This window comes from Stigmatopora argus, chromosome 4, assembly GCF_051989625.1.
Source record: "Stigmatopora argus isolate UIUO_Sarg chromosome 4, RoL_Sarg_1.0, whole genome shotgun sequence".
In the NCBI taxonomy this organism is placed as follows: domain Eukaryota; kingdom Metazoa; phylum Chordata; class Actinopteri; order Syngnathiformes; family Syngnathidae; genus Stigmatopora; species Stigmatopora argus.
The window spans coordinates 7032443-7050322 of record NC_135390.1 but is presented as its reverse complement, the minus strand read 5'-3'; the positions used below and the strand labels follow the sequence as shown (position 1 = coordinate 7050322).

General features: G+C 37.6%; 1 protein-coding gene across 10 annotated transcripts in view; it reads right to left on the bottom strand.

Annotated features, from left to right (window-relative positions):
* Positions 1–17880, bottom strand: part of plecb (plectin b) — an 86517-nt gene that overhangs the window by 27129 nt on the left and 41508 nt on the right. For 4 of the 10 annotated variants that reach the window (XM_077598899.1, XM_077598904.1, XM_077598894.1 and 1 more), the window contains 3 exons: positions 6225–6286; positions 2054–2143; positions 1313–1351 (listed from right to left, as the gene is read on the bottom strand). In XM_077598899.1, the coding sequence (XP_077455025.1) occupies positions 1313–1351; positions 2054–2143; positions 6225–6286 (191 nt within the window). Of the gene's footprint in view, positions 1–1312; positions 1352–2053; positions 2144–6224; positions 6287–7874; positions 8022–17880 lie in introns of those variants that run through there. The other 6 variants (XM_077598900.1, XM_077598903.1, XM_077598896.1 and 3 more) reach the window with 3 other exon arrangements.

The window sequence follows — 17880 nt, the reverse complement described above, 5'->3', positions numbered from 1 at the left end:
TAATTTTCAACATTTCTGTCAACAAAGATTTGCATCATAGCCTGCGACACGTTTTTATCAGCAGGATGGGACAGTAGGCAGGTCACTGTTGTAAACAAACGGGTGACTGTGTGATGGGCCATGGATCCCAAGAGATAAAGAGAAAAAATAACTGAGGAAAATAGATTTCAACGTTTCTTGGACCGAATCATTTGCATTCACTGCCAATGGATACATTGCCTGAATGTTTGTTTTGTAGCGAGAAGTTGTCAAATGACAAAAAGCGTAATGTGGAAAGACATTTCCAGGTAAGCCATGCTACATTTGAAGCCGAGAACTCAGTTGGGAAAGAGATAAAAAGTGTGATTGCACAACGTCTGAAGAAATTTGGAGCGCAAAAATAGATTTAAGAAGTCGATTCAATCTCCAAACGCCACAACTGCTGCAAGTTCTGTTGCAACCCAGGTTGAATCCTCAAAATAAAACGACATCAAAATCTGATTTCTTTATTGCACTTCTTTAATTTCATCAAAGCGATGAAACATAATTCCTTAATATTGTAATGAAGTTAAACTTGAGGCAGCATCATAAAAAACAGTCATGTGGTGTGCTATTCCCTAGAGCAGGGGTGGCCAACTCCAGTCCTCGAGAGCCACAATCCGGTCTGTTTTCCATATCTCCCTCCACCAACACACCTGAATCAAATAATCAACTCATCAGCAAGCTGTCCAGAAGCTTGATACCAATCCCGATGATTTGATTCAGGTGTGTTGGTGGAGGGAGATATGGAAAACAGAGCGGATAACGGCTCTCGAGGACCGGACTTGGCCACCCCTGCCCTAGAGAATGCACTGCACGAAAAATATACATTTAATCACGGATGGTCATGATGTATTTCTAGCCAACTTAGTGAATTTGATTGTAGGCTAATATAGATAGATACAGAATGTGTTTCCTTGATTATGAGGCTTTTAATATTTTGCAGCTCCAGACATTTGTTTATGATTTCTTTTTATGGCCCATATGGCTCTTTCAACATTTCTGGTTGCCGACTTCTGCTTTATAGGTTTGCATTTGCTTGTGGATGAGGAGAGATAATGGTAAATATTTTATATTTTATTTATATTTATTATATGTTTAATCGTCTAAATTAATATTCTACACTTGTCTAATGAACAGCAAAACTATATCAATGAATCAAGCAAGACTAGGAAGCAAGGAAAATCATAATAAAATACAAAAAGTTGGTTGGAGGTTATTATCGATAATTCTTTGAAGGCACAAGTGAAAGATGGGTAAGTGAAGGATACGTTGAGTTAATATACTCACTCACCAATTCAAATGATTTCCTGAGAAAGTTTCTCTCCCTCAGCTAGCTCCAAAGGGGAGCAATGCAAAGAGATCCAGATGGATATGATCAGTTCACACAGTAGAAATGTTAAAAGGGGAGGCAGTAAACAGGCGGTAAAGGAGAAATGGTAGAGCAGGTCTGGACAAGACGTCCTTAACAGAAGGGCAAACTTGAAGTTCAAGATTGTGTTTACTCTTACTACTGACTTAAAAGAACACCTAATGACATCATGTCCTTGATCAACATAGGAGGACACATTTTAATGAACAATACTGTTATTTCAAATGCTATTTTATATTAATTTTAGATATGAGAACATTATGAACTTCAATTTCAAATGCAATGCCTGTTTCATTTGTGCAGAATAATTAGTTTTTCACATGGGGGTTCTGTCATAGCAGAGTAGCCGTGGTTTCCATATGGTTGTTAACTATTTGAGACTGCACCCATACTTTGCAACACACATCTAATTTTACAGTTATAGCCAAGAACTGCACTATACATGGAGTAGCTGACTATGATCATAAAACAGGCATTGATTCATTCATTTGTTTTCTGAACCGCCTATCCTCACAAGGGTCGTGGGTGCTGGAGCTTATCCCGGCTAACTATGGGCACCAGGAGGGGGAGACAGAATTAACTAAATGAAAAAAAAATTGTCACTTCAGGAGCTGGACCTATTTGTTGCTTCAAATCAAATTTACAAGACAAAGTGTTACTAACCATTGTTTCTCCAGAGAGAACCTCCAGCAACGAGATCAGGTTATGTCCATCTCGAAGGTCCTCATACAAATCTGAAACATGACGCTGAGCCTGCAAGAAGAAACGGGAAAAAATATTGTAAAATACGTTTAAAAAAAACATTGGAATAGTTTTTAAATATTTTTTTATAAAAGAAACAAATGGTTAAGTTTTTGTTTTTCTAAAAAAATAAACAGCATTTATTCTAGGAAGGTGACCATATGTAAGATATGACAATACAGTGGTACCTCTACTTACAAACATATCTACGAAATATTCAGGAACATTCTGTCTCAGGACATGAAAACATTTCAAGTTATGAAACGCAAAATAAAAAAAAACATTAAAAATCAAACATATACACTTCCTATATTTCATTTTTAAATTGGCATGATAGAGTTGCTTTCCCATCGATTCTCTCCCAAACACCCTGCTGGCTAGGAGGGATGCGGGCCTTTATGATGCTTTTTGTGCGCCTTTAATATTTCGTTTTTTTTTTTTTTTGAGTGTACTTAAAGCTTCTTTGTTGTTTATTTTTCATCATGGGCTCCGAGAAAGTTAAGTTCTTCTGTATTCATAATTTTAGATTGATAAGATGTGTCTAACATGTGTTTTGTCAGTTCCCAAATGTTGGCCTCATCCTCGCCAACTAATGCATTGCCGTACAACGACAACAGAATGTTTTTGTATGTTTGGGATTCATTTAATGGCTTAAGAAATCATTTTATTTTTTCTCTTTTTTGTGTTTTGCAGCTTTTCATCCAAATTTCTCATGTTTATAATTTTAAAGGGTTCAGTTGATAGTATTGGTACAGATTATGGTTTTTACATGTAAAATATGAAAAATTCACATTATGAAATAATTTCTGGAACCAATTAATTTTACAAGTAGAGATACAACTGTAGTATGTTTCAAGTAAAAAAAAACGGAGGAATGTACTTCTCTTTTATTATCTAATTTAAACTAATTGACTGATGTCTCGGTTAGATAAGAATTAATAACTTCCCTACAACTTGGTCTGCCAGTGCAATTATTAACAAGTCAAGAATGTATTGCCGTCAGCAACTCAAGTCTGAGCCATCCTAAAAAATCCAGAATGAAGAATGTAAAATTTATGGGTAGAACTGGATTGCACCCCCCTCCCCAAAAATGCCGACTCAAAGGTGGCGATGAGTGTTTTTGTGATGGCAATGGTGTGTCAAGTAAGTAATGCAGGTATACTGTAGTTGTATTTTCATTTTCAAGTGTTCAGACAACAAGTGAAAGGGTGAGCGATGAGAAATTGCAATTTAATGTGAAAAGAGAGCACACAAAATAAATGTGGAGGCTGTCAGAATGCAAGTTATGTATTAGCCAGTGTTCATGTCCACACATGTTTAGAAGAGCTAAACTGGAACATGCTGATACCTACCTCTGGTCTCCAGGGCTAAATAGAGAGATTAAAGAATGGATGAGAAATGCAAAAAATGGATGCAGGTCATTTAATGGTGCCCCAAAAAAATACCAACTGCTAGATGTAATACAGTAATCCCTCGAATATCGCGGATAATATAGATCAGACATGGCCGCGATAATCGAAAAACCTCACCCTATTATTAGTACATATCATACTACGTTTTGCACCTATACAAAATTACAAATACGCAAGTACACTTTTCGAGAAGTGTATTTACTAAATATCAGAGTTTGGAGCTTTAGTCCAAGTCGTCTTCGTCAGATTCAGTTAAATAAAAAAAATAAAAATAAAAAAAATAAAAACTCTTAGAGAGCACTCGAGTTGTGAATGAGGATTTGCTGGCTTAGGGGAGCCGACCGCACTTACTGTGGCGACATTCAGACCCCACCTTTAAATCATGTTCCGAAGTCAGCTGGGATAGGCTCCAGCTCCCCCCCGCGACCCTAGTGAGGATAAAGCAGTTCAGAAAATGAATATATAAATATAAAAATATATTTAAACATATTTTGAATAATAACTGGTTTTAGCCTTAGTTTTCTCACATTTGATCTTCGGTTTTGGCCTAATGTTTTATTTCAATCCTTAACAGTGAAAACAGAATAAAAGGAGAGGTACTTTTGACTGCAGTGCCAAATACTAAAGAAGAAAGGAACAGGACATCTCAACCCTAAATGGATTCAAACAAAATTGCCTTTACAAGTCAGAAAGAACACTTGGTGATTCATTTGGGCAAGAATTTAAAGCATCCAGCATAGACCTGCATGTAGTTTAAGGTCCAAAGTGGCCACAAGCCTTCACTGTTGTGTTAAACCACTTGACATATTTATTTGTATAACATAGTATTTCTTATAATATGCAACAATTTCTTGCCTTCAGAATGCATTGTCCTGAATAAACTTTAGGAGTAGCCTGTACTCACTCATTAAATAGAAGAGTCATTATGCTAAGACTTACACTGTCATCCTTCACCACTTTGCAGCTTCAACATTCGTGGCTTCAGTACATCGCATTTTTTTATATTAAGTATACAAATCAAAAATGTAAAAATTCACGCTGAAACTCACAAGCAGAAAACATTTATCTGTCTTCCGTTTGCCACTCAGAAAAATGGCGGAAGACAGGGGCTGTCACTCAACTCAGCTCCGAAGACAAAAAATGTCGGGCAGCGTGCGATGGCCGTCCCTTTTACCCGGAAATAGAGTTTTCTGAGCAGACTGAACGGCTGGGAGTCTCGGTGAGGGAGGATTTTCTTTTCAGAAATGCGAGCCCTGGGCGACTATTTTCACTGGGAGCACAGGATTTAAAGTATTTAATTTATTTTAAATATATAGATTATATTTAGATATACAGTAGTCTTTTCATATGCCTATAACATTTAATAAATACACTTTTTGATAATTCTAATTGTGTACAGGTGCAAAAAGCATATAGTATGGTCGTAATAATAGGGGTGATCCTACTTGGCGGTTTTTCGATTATCGTGGCCATGTCTGTCTACATTATCCGCAAAATTCGAGCCATTACTGTATGTGATTTTTATTAAGTAGTGCCCTCTCCTGTTTGGCTTTACTTACATATCAGCACATTTTAATAATTGTAAAGAATAGCTTAGGTGGGTTCAACATGATCGCTTGTAATGTGGTGTTACTGGATAAGGCACTAACAGGTAAATATATCTATTATGCTCCAGGGGAGATGGGTCATTCACCAAAGACAGGCCCTCCAACTTGTCACTAACTTGTCTGTCATCAACTACTTAATATGTCTTGACATTCAATAAACATTACTTTACGTAATCGCATACAACCCAATGAAAAGGGAAAACACTGCGTTATGCCCCCTTTAAAAATTGTTTTTACCACACCCAAACCGTTGTATGCCCCATCAAGCCCACCATAAAACTTTTGCTGTCAATCATTTTGTCAGTTTAATGTTAGCATAGCATTCCAAACCTTTAACACATTGCTGTCCAAATGTGACCTATTCTCATTCATATTGAAACCATTTCCTGTATTTCTTTCCCATCCTTCCTTCATGTAAATCCCTTTCAAATAGCATTTAAATTCATGGACCAAATGGATATCAACATTTAGAGTTGTAGTTTTTGGGAATGATTTAATTGCGCATCAATGTTTGTATGATGTTGTATCAATTATATATATATATATATATATATATATATATATATATATATATATATATATATATATATTGGTCTGATGTTTTTAATTCTTGTAGATGTTTGGCATTTGTCGGATATCAGAAAACAACTATTAACAGGCAAAAAACGTAATGCATATTTATTTATGTAACATCATCTGACAAAAGTTGTCTAATTAAGATCCCCCCATCAATGTTACCCTTATATTGACTCGTTCATTAAATTGACTTAAGATGACTGACTCAACATCGCTTTGTATTCAGATCTCTTTCCATTTAAGTTGGGCTGTAATATAGTTATCCATCCAAACTACTATGCACAACATACTATATATGCTACTGTTGGATACAACAAGAAAGAGTCTTGGGTTCACACCTTCCATGCTTCTTAGAGGGAACTAAAATAATCCACATGTCTATGAGTCACACTCCACCCATGAAAAAATACACTTCTCAATGAAAATGTGTGAAATCCGGTCCGAATTGTATTCTGTATTAATTTATTGTTCCAAGACAGATGGACAGATGATTGTTACCTTAATCAGGTGCTTGTTCACCCATTTCGTGAAGGTCTTTTTCTGTACTCTATCTCGTTCATCTGCAAAGCAAAACCAAACATCAGATTATGACATGGCTAGTACTGAGTGTAAATTGCAACATAGAAACAACAGCTTAGTGTTTATTAGAAGCATTTCGTTTCATAGACCTTTATAGTGAGTAGATGATATATAAACACACTAGCTTGGGGTGATAAGAATAAAGCTTAGAATTGGTCTGATCAGTAAATGACTAGTTTATGTTTTATTTCCAGACAAACGGAATTGGTTGCAAAACACAAGAATGCGTCTGAGTCAGACTGAATCATCATAGAGATGTAGACACAGTGCATTCATCCCATTGTTGCAATAGGGTTATGTTGATTTAAGTATTGGTCCACACTCCGTATGACAAAACATGGCCCATAGTGAGAGGGCAATTATCCAACAAGACACAGCAAGATCCCAATAGGGAACACACCCGTTAATACAACCACAGTATCTGCATGCTTTTTTAATGAACACAGAAAACCACAGTTGGGTGATACCAAAATGTATTATGGCATCTCCTTTGTACTACTGTGCAGACCGAAAAGGATATTGCTCATTCGACTGTTAGAATGAAGCCTAATGCTTGCAGTTGGAGCAGATTTGGGAATATCTTATACGTTTTAAAATGTGTGACTCTTCCTTCCATAAATATTGACTCACACAGCAAATCACATAATTTAGTGGGTGAACCATGTCCATGTGTAAAGTCATTATCTTATAAGTTTAAAGATAGTCAAGTGTCGAGAATCGGGACACTCCCACCAGTGGGTGAGCAAAGGGCAGAAAAGAAAGATCTGAATAGTTATAGTAACTAGTACATCCTTTATCAATAATTTCCTGATAGACTTAGGCAGCAGGTGTGTTCAATTACCTTTGTTTGATTGAATTTCTTATTTTGTTTTTTGTTTATTGTTTAATAAATGTGATTTTAATTATATTTATTTTTTCTTCCGGTGTTGAAATGAAGATAATCAAACAATAAAATTATTCCAAATGCTGCATTAGTTGCCTTTTGTATATTTTGTAAAACATTATGGGAACTGCTGAGACCTTAGGGTATTACTTGACTTGAATTGCATGATGTGCTTGTTGACAGGGGCTAATGCCATTATTACTAGACACAAACAAGTCTTCAAACCAAAAACAATCCTGGAGCCAATAATATTCCAGACAAGTATCAGTGTGCTACACAAGACAAAAGTCAACAGGAGCAATGTCTATTTTACTACTGAAGAGCATTAAGTACACATGTGCAGTATGTGATCAGTATACCACTTGTATGTCAGCTACATATCTCATTGAACAACAACCTGTAATCATTCCATACTGCACCATAAAAAATATGCTATATAGATGAATCTTCACATGATATTGCGCAATGAAATACAACGAATAGATTCTGTACTGCAATATATGACAAACCAATACAAAGTGAGATAAACTGGGTACCTTTTATAACCTAATTGTTATTTCAAACTAGTATATCTATTGTGTTTGAAAATGATTACAACTTGTCATCAATGTGGTTACTTCTACACTATACATGTCATTTGCTGAATTGTCTTTTTTAAAATGTATTTTTTTTAATCATCCAGTTACCTTTCCTGGTGTCCATAGCCTTCAACATCCCCTGGTAATAGTTTTCATCTGAGGGCATTCTCTCTCTGCCCATGCTGCCAGATGAAACATTCCTGTACCTCTGCGGTGAAGAGGCCATTGTGTGTCACAACTGTTTCACACAAAATAATATTCCTACATTGGCGATTGCTAAGCAATATGATGTCCCTTGGTTTGTCCCAGGAGTTCTATGGCTATGCTTAACTTAGTGTGGAAAAGCTACCAATTTCTCCTTCCCTGCCTCGAAACCTCCCCACTGCCAGGCTGGGTTCAGTTTCACCCTTCTTAATTCTCCTTGTGTTTTTCCTTTCCTTTCCTTTTTTTCCCTTCTGCTCACCCAGTCTTGTAGTAAATGGTGCCTGTGGGCTATAAAGTTCAGACCGGTCTTCCTATCTGCCGTTCTGAGTGTGTATTTAGTGGAGGACATTGTGGGTAGGGCTCAAAACACACCCTACAGCAAAGGAGGGAGGTGGGAGGGGTGTGGTAATCAGCATGTATAATCACTAAATTGTCATATTTGCAATAAAATATAGAACTCACCCTTCAGCTGTGTCATAAATTATAATATATTATTATAGAAGAACAAAGATGGGCTTCTCAAACACAAAATGTAAAAAAATAATACTACAAATGATACAAACATACCCTCAGGATTTCACCACACAAAATACATTTCAGGGAGATAATTTTGGTAGCGTTTTCAAAACAATAGCCAAATATGCAAATGTCTAAATGCCAAACTGTGAATGTAAATGGGTTTTATGCAGTGCGGGAAACAGAAGTTGATTATGCTTAAGAGCAATGTTTTTTATCACTTGATCAAATGTACACTGGATTGTTATTTTCCCTTTAAAGAAAATGGTTGTCTTTCATTGGTCAAGGGCTTACAGAAACAATCAACAATTCAGCTCTGACTAATTGCACATTTCCCGTGTTGAGAAATTTAATCCAAATATGTCAACTCTGTGTTTATTACTTCCTGTAAAACAGGAGTGTCCCGCTGGCCGATTCAGTCATGGAACGGTGAAAACTAAAAAAAATATATATAATATTAATAATGCAAAAAAAAAATACTTTGTATAAGAATAGTCAAACTGAATTTAAAGACATTTCCTCCCACTTTATTCCCATTGTTTCTAAGCAATAAATACATAAATTTAAATCAAAGTTCCCCACCCTTTCTGACATCAGATTCTGTGACAAAGTCATACAATATTTCTACGGTGCAAAGTATTAAACCCAGCCTGTACAAACATGAATGTGCTGCATGTGTCAGTGTAAATGAGTTAGCGTGGGTGTGGGTGTTTTTGCAGATTCATTCAATGTCTAGGCAAGCTTAGGAATTAAGGAGTGGTGTAAGGATGTGCAATTGGGAGCCAAAAGGAAAGTAATCTTGGTTTACATGGAAAAAAAAGGAATTTAAGAAGCAAACCAGTATATAATTGTCTCACATTGCTGATGGTTAAATTGTGCTTTAATAAATAGGGCATACATTATGATGATTAATGCCTGAATACACATTGCTCTGTGAGATACAAAATGGCCCCTGGGCAAGAGTTTGTCAGTTACTTGCTTGTAAAAATGGATATGACAAAGTTGTTGTTGTTTTTTTTGATAGTTCACAGAGCCACCTCGCGGTGTAGAGGTTCACTCGCCTGATTTCAGTGCAGGGAGGCGCAGGCGCGATTCCCACTGGTGGCGGTATGATTGTGAGTGAGTATGATCGTTTGTTGCTCTGTGTGCCCTATGGGTGACTGGCAACCAGTCTAGGGTGTAGTCTTCTTTTTGCCCGAAGTCATCTGGGTTAAGCTGCAGCAACCCCCGCAAACATTTCAAAGATGTGGAGTATGGAAGATGAATGCATGGATGATAGTTCACAGATCGCTAAGTGTTCCTTTTATAATTGATGGTAAATGATAAAAAAGAAAGGAGAATATCTAAAATTTTTGTTTTTCTCACCAGAGCTCTACATAGCCTTTTCAGTGCAATTTCTTTATCAGATTCTCATATCAATAGTCAAGAGTAATCCATGTTGGAATGGCTCAGGTTTTACACTAATTGCCCTTCCACACACAACTGTCCCATGAATCTGGGCTTTGATTAGCACTGGCCATCTCTAATGGCTTGGAGCATCGGCAAGGAATACCACCTATTGAAGTTTCATGAAACGGTATGGTGGATACACAGACAATTTTCTATTCGTGGAGCACACAGTAAAAACTATAGCTTATTATTTAACACACGTTCAAGAGACTCAAATCACAGTGGGCAAAGATGCAGCAACTGTGGAACATTGTCGTCATGAGCGCTTTACTCCCCAAAGGAAACATATCATTAAGGTCTCAAAATGCCTATTACTTGACTCCCTCATGCTGCTTCATGAAAACCAGATGGAACACTCTTGCCTTATACAAGCAGTGAGATCTTAGGGGAAAAATCTGGATAGCAGGGTTCTCACAATTTTAAAACTGGCATGGATTTTAAATTAAATTTTTCACCGTTTTTTTTCTACACTATGCATTTTTATTAACACACATTTATCTCATCATATTATACCAATTGGATTGTTCCATAAACTGTTGTTTTGGTTCAGACGATTTACACTGGATGAATTGTATTGAATAAAATGTGGAGCATATCCCAACTATCTATGCACCAGGTGGGGGAAACCCGGAATTTGTGGCAAAACCAATTCCTCCAATGTAATGACAGTTAAATTTAGTTAGAAAGGTTTATATCGATGTGAACTTTAAGAAACAGCCATGACGTACACTGATTAAGAATATATCAACCTAGCCGCCATGCATCTACAAATGTACTTTGCATTCGTGCTACCATTATGTAAAACACAATTTACAGTACATTTATTATAAAAAAGGAATGTGATTCATGAACAAATTACCGGTAAGAGAGAAAAGAAGGCAAGTTGAAAAAGGAGGGCAGAATACAAAGAGTGTTTCTTCACTAATGGCTTGTCTTAACTGGTCCATTCATGTTAGGGTTCAAATAGTATTGGAATCTCTGGCCTACCACACCTCAACCATAGAAATGGAATGTTGATAAAAGTAGGAGTGACTCAAACACACCCTAGAGGCTGCATTACAGAGTTATGTTTTTTAAGAAGAGGAGTGGTATTCCATTTTTTTTTAAAGGGAATAACACGCCTTTTGATCATGAAACAGTACAGTCTCTGCCAAGTTCAGCATCTTCAAGAATGTCATTTTCACGGAAGGTACTAGCAGTCTGATATTTGTTTGTTCATCCATCTGCTATCAGAAGGTGTGCCGATGAGATTCCCGGGATAAACTGATGGCACGTCAACCCAAGAATAAAATAAAAAAAATCACAAACTTAATTATATTTACCCAACCTCTAAGATGTTCTTTCTATTCATTTTGAAACAATAGTCTTTTGACTTCGTAAGGAATAGAGAGCACCAGTGATGGCTTCTACAGTGTACTGCATTTCCAAAGTATACGTTTCTATTTGTTTTTCATTTAGAATCAATAAACAATAACTCTATATGATTTACACATATCTTTAGGCAAGCTACATCTACAACAATCCAGTATGACCTTTAATTAGGCAAGTTGTTTATACTCTTTTTGGTGTCCCGTTATCATCAATTTCAAAGTCCGTGAATGCCTGACATAAGTGTGTCCAATTCCAGTCAAACTATTAATCGGAAAACTTTATTTAACTCAACAAGTCGCCTGATAAAACACAACAGCTGAGTGTTAAAATAGCTCAGCTCTGAGTTGCAGAAGCCTGAAAAAGCCAACAAGTGCCGGAGTGGCCAACATGTCAGTCGCTAAAATGGGCCTGTTTAACTTGGAGTCATGCATACTCGCATGTATTGTAAAGGGCGTGGGAGTGGTACTCGTGATTTGACTTGAAATCAGCATTATGTGTCTCCCTCTGCAGGTCAGAGCATTAAATATCTTTTCATCAAGAAAAAGTAAAATGTATTCATTTACTTTCAACACCTATCCCTGCTGACTTCAGGCAAAAGTCAGAGTACACCTTAAACTGTTTGCCACTCTGATGATTACAATTTACACTGAGTTGTCATCCAGTATCACACACACAACCTGTCCCACCCACAAAAACACAGTGACGGGATTAAAATATGCAAGATTTACCAAGATTGAGATCTTTTAGTAAAATATCAAACATTGGGAGCATCTTTCCCTTTGCACTCACATTAGCCAGAGTGTTGGGGGAAAAAAGTGAAAAAAAATGTCTAGCTAGCCATGTTTACAGATGTATTTTTACCACTTAAATTGGTCCTTTGGTTTTCACTACAATGTAGTTTTTGAAGCAAGTATATGATACAGGATTTTTTTTTGAAATGCTCACAATGGCATAAAAGTAATGTTTTTTTTTTCATTTCACTTGTGCATTTTTTACTACAATTATATCCTATGTCCTAGCATTAAAAACTTGTAAAGCTCTGAGAAAAACTTTTCCAACACTAATTCTCACGGTGCTAAAATGAGCCACAATGTACTTTTGTTATAGGGGAAACTGCATGACTCAGTGTAAGTCACAAATAAACCTTAAATGAATCAGGCTTGGCTGGATGTGTGCTTTTGAAATAGACATTCCTTGACTGTCACCAGTGAACTTCAGAATGTGACAATTCATAACGGGGCAAAGCTGTGTTCCTCACCCATATTTGAAAGGAAAAATCAAAAGACTTCTCTTCTTACAGGACATTGGCCTCTGATCTAAGACTATGAAGGGGAAGTCTGATCATGTGTTTCACATGACCTTCTTCCATGCAAGCAAATCTGGCAATTTTGATCATCTGAAGCATTATAATGACAGTGACAGAACAACATTTATAGAAGATGAGCCACTCTTCAAAGAAAAATCATTTTAAATAGTGCATTATGTTTGTCTCACGTCATTTGTGAAGACTAAAATAAAGTGACACAAAATGTACTCGTCTTTTCACCCATTATCTGATCACGAGGGTCGTGGTGTTTAATGGGTATTCCTGCTGACATTAAGCAAGAGTTATGGGAAATACTGAACTGGTTGCCACCCAATCGCTGGGTAAACAGAGACAAACAACTATTTACACCTCTGAAAAATTTAGGGGCTTTAAATGAGCTATACATTCATGTCTTTGAAATACAGGAAGAAAATGAGATACCCAGAGAAACCCCCCAGCAAGCATGGAGAGAAATACAGAATCTAAAGATGAAGGCTAAGATTTTGCACTTAAAGTATGACATATATATGACACGGTATGCCAAGGAATAGGCAGTTGTGGCGAATGAAAAACTCAGCCAACTTCTTTAAAACAAGTTATCCAGGGGTCGTAATGCACAACATTCCTCTGAATGATTCAATGAGTTCCATATGATCCATAGTGCAGACATGGAGGCATTCGAATTTGGGGTTCTGTAAAATGAATTACTCGACTTACAGAGGGGCAACGAGAAAGTCAATGAAAAGTTTGTTTTATTTACCTTAATGATTTTCTGCTGACCTGGTTTTGAACTAGTTAAAATTTAAGAAGTGACCATTTGAGAAGAAATGATTGTCTGGACATGCGTACAAATCGGACTGCATACTCTATGGAGCAGAATACTCTAAGGAACAGGGTTCCTTAATGACTTTGGTGGGTGAACGGTTGTATGAACAAGTCCTCGTGGAAAGAAAAACTATCAGAATAGGTGTTGGTAAACAAATAGTACACATTTTTTACAGGTCTATTTTGTTTACTGTCCATATTCCTTTTCTTTGTTGAATTCATTCATGCGTTACACCGAGTTACCCTGGCAATTTCTAATTGTATTTAAACACTGTGGCTGATAGATATAGCAACATCATATCAACACATCCCATTGTGGAAATTGACAACATTCCAAATTGTATATATTGTATTTGTTCAACGATTAGATGCTCTAACCAAATGAACAAATCCTGTCTGATCCACTCATAAGGGTTTGCTCAATGAGAGCTGCAGCAGACAACAGAGGCCGCCTTACTCATGCTATTTCACATGGCGCTGACTCAATACTCATACAATTAATCACATTGTATTATAATAGAAGATAAAACAACTCTAATATTAGGATTACCAAAGTACAAATTTAAAATGCTCAATGTGTTTAAAAATCTGAAATTAAAGTGCAGAGCGTCTGTCATGTATTTAAACATATTGGATGCCAATAAAACTAAAGTTCCATGGTAGAATTCCTAAATTAAATATGTACGGTAATAGTCAAACCTGTGAAGTCCTTTTTTACTGTTAATGAAAATAAATAAATAAAAAAAGAAAATAAAAAAATAGGCCAAAGTATGAGTTTGAATGTCCATGGATGTTAAGTGTCCGAGTACCCTGCGATTGGATGGCAACCAAATCAGGGTTTCCCCCGCCCACTGCCCAAAGTTATTTTGGATAGTCTCTAGCGCCCCCGCAAACCTTGTGAGGATAAGCAGCTCAGAAAATGAATGAATGAAAAGAAAAAGAAAGAGAAAACAATATCAGCTGGTATAGTTGAAAATATTTTTTTAAACATGACTTTTGATGTAATTTTAATGCCTTGATGTTGTTCTTTTTCTTTCCCTATACATACAGACCTATTTTAAGTGCTAATAAAACATGACCAAACCGGTTTTGTGCGGGGCAGTTTTTTTGAATGTTGTCATCTGCATTTCTGCTTTCAAACAGCAAGCCACTGTGTGTTTTGTTCATAGACGATGCAACAAAATTATCTGGATGAAAAGAAAGTTAACATTTATATTGCAATCCAATTAAATTATTTGCATTATGAAATGCAAGCGTTTGATGAACTGACTGGTACCACTGTGTGGGGAAAACTCATTTTCAAGGTGGCACATGAACGTGTAAAGTGTAACCTAGCAACACTTACAGAACTGTACACGAGATCCTACGGATACAATATCACCTGCGGCGCTTATCTTTCCAAGCATTGCGGGGGTGCTTGAGCCTATTCAAGGTTACTAATGAGAGGAGGTGGGGAACAGGCTGAACTGGTGCCAGTCAATAACAGGCACAAATAGACAATGAACCTTTGACTCATATACACATTAATAGATAAGTTTGAGTGGTCAATCAACCTGAGATGCATATATAGGGGAATTTATATTTATGTAGATGAATGGTTACATATCAGAAGGGAAACAGAGAAAAACTAAACAAAAATACATACAATATTTTATGCCGAGTACATAGGACTTAATGTAATTAAAAAAAACATTAAGAACTATGTAATGTATTTTTTCCATTTTAAATAACTTTTTTTAATAATTCAAATTACTTTGGAGTCATTAACAATAACTGCAACTTGCCTCACTCCAATGTTTCGTTTTGTGTTTTCTCAAGATTCTTAAAATGATAGGTAACCCAGTAAGTACCCCACCACAAACACGGTTGTAAGTGACAGTGCTAGGGAGCTTGTAAATATTTCTTGGAACAAAAGGGGAAGGTAGAGGGGATGAATGGATTGGGGTACAAGCCTGGGTGTTGGTGACAGGTGGTGTCTTCATTGTTGGGGGAGGGAGTTAAAGAACTATGTGGTGGTATGGGTGTGGTATTTATATTTTATATTTATATTTTGTTTCTCCACCCAGAAATTTCAAAGAAATGTTACATAATGTTTCTCCACCCAGAAATTCCAAAGAAATGCTACTTATACAGCAGTCGCCACAATTTTAGTGACTCACATAAGATAGGCCAAAACGCTTGCTTTCAATTGTGAGCAGTAGTCATCTAAATTCATGTTTAGTTGTCATCTTTATTGAACCATTTATATCTATATCAGTGGTTCAGTGGCAGCTGTTGGAATTAATATCAATGTACAGTTACCACTGTACACACATACATATACACGTATATACATTATAGCGTTATAACATGACAACACTGCAATGTGAACGGCTTTTTATAATTTGCTCAATGAGAAAACAAACTTGAAAGACCTCATCACCACCATAATTGTATGAAATGCAAAATGTATAATGTACACATGTAAAGTTGCTCCAGCGTGATTTTGTTGGCAACAAACAGTCCCTGAAAGTAGAAAGGGGTGCAGGCTTGGCTAGTGGGCGGCAGCTTTGGGCCAATGCCCTCCATTGACACAGCGTCAAATGAAATAAAGGAGTAGGGCAGGCAACCTTAATTCAATCCTGAGGTGGACAACTTTAGTGTGTGAACTGCTTAGCTGCCAGTTGCTGTTAGCGCAATGCGAGCGTGCATATACGTAGTGTGTCTCTCTTGAGTTGGTGTTAATATGTTAGGGTGTACGAGGATCAAAAGACGGCCACCTTGTGTTTGCCAAAAGAATTCTGACAGCCCACAGCTCGACAAACAGACAGGACAGAGAAAAGACACGTAAAGTACACACCGCAGCAAACGATATCTGCGACCTACCCGGTATGATCTTCATCTAAGAGACGATACAGAGAAGAACAGGAGGACGGAGAACAGGGGAACTGAACAGGACTGAAGGGGGATAAACAGAACAGGAGAAGCTGCTGTTTGTTGTCTCTGAACTGACTTGTATCTCTCTAGTGTTAAATTTTGACAGACTGTGCCTGCTGCTTGGATTCGTCAGCCTGGTTGTCTGGCCAGGGGAGGAGGGACGACCCCAAGCCTGGGGAAAGGGCAGGGGCGAGGGGCTCTGAGGGCTGGATGTTCAAGCAGAATGGGTTGGGGCTGACTGGGGGCTATAAATATCTACCAAAGCCAGATGATCACATAGTGTCACAGATAGAAACTGATGGAAGCTCTCTGACGGGCCATTTAGCAAATTTGCCCCTGGAGACACAAGCACAATTGGGCCCCCTACACTATCACACACTAGCAATAATGCTAACAAAAAATAATCTAATTCAAACCCAACTAAATAACCGTTATTTGGGGTTTGCCTTACTTTACTGTATGTATTTGTTTTAAATAGTCTCAGTATAACTATTTTGGAATAACATAGAGTTTTAGGTATGAATCAAAGTTGCCCCCTTGCATGTTTAACAAATTCCAAATATAACTAACTCAAATTTTAAACTCCATCACCCATGTTTATGCCACAAGATAGCTCAGCATGCTTGGCGCTACTATCGTTAATCCCATATTTCTTTTGGGATTACTGCAATGCACAAACAATTTTTAAATATAGTTTACTTTCTTGTATGCAGAGACAATCATTTGGAGAGCTGTCAACACGTCATTTCTTTGAAATATTAGAAATAATTCCCTGTGTCTTGGGAATATACTTTTGGTTATGCCTTACACGATGTCCATTGTGAACACAAGAGTGTCATGTATTACATGAAACTCCCGATTTATTTTCAGTGAGTACATTATCAGTTATTCTCTTTATGAGCCTCTTAAGCTCACACAGCTAACTACAGTCACCACACAGAGGACACCCTGAATCGGTGGCCAGCCAATTGCAAGGCACAAGGAGACGGACAACCATTCACACTCACACTTATACTCCTGCCTCCCTCAATCTCCCTTTTCCCCTAGTTTCTCCCTCTCTCCCTCTCTCCCTCTCCCCCTCTCCCTCTCTCCCTCTCTCCCTCTCCCTCTCTCCCTCTCTGTCTGTCCCTCTCTGTCTGTCCCTCTCTGTCTGTCCCTCTCTGTCTGTCCCTCTCTGTCTGTCCCTCTCTGTCTGTCCCTCTCTGTCTGTCCCTCTCTGTCTGTCCCTCTCTGTCTGTCCCTCTCTGTCTGTCCCTCTCTGTCTGTCCCTCGCTGTCTGTCCCTCGCTGTCTGTCCCTCTCTGTCTGTCCCTCTCTGTCCCTCTCTCTCCCTTTCTCTCCCTCTTTCGCTCCCTCTTTATCTCTGTCTCTCCTTCTTTCTCCCGGTCTCTCCTTTCTCCCCGTCGCTCCCTCTCTCTGCCTCTCCCTCCCTTTCTAGCACACACACACATAGGGTTACATTTAATTTCGGAATGTTGTAATCTTGTTTGGTTGAAGCATTACACAATTAAGCACTGGAGAATAGTTC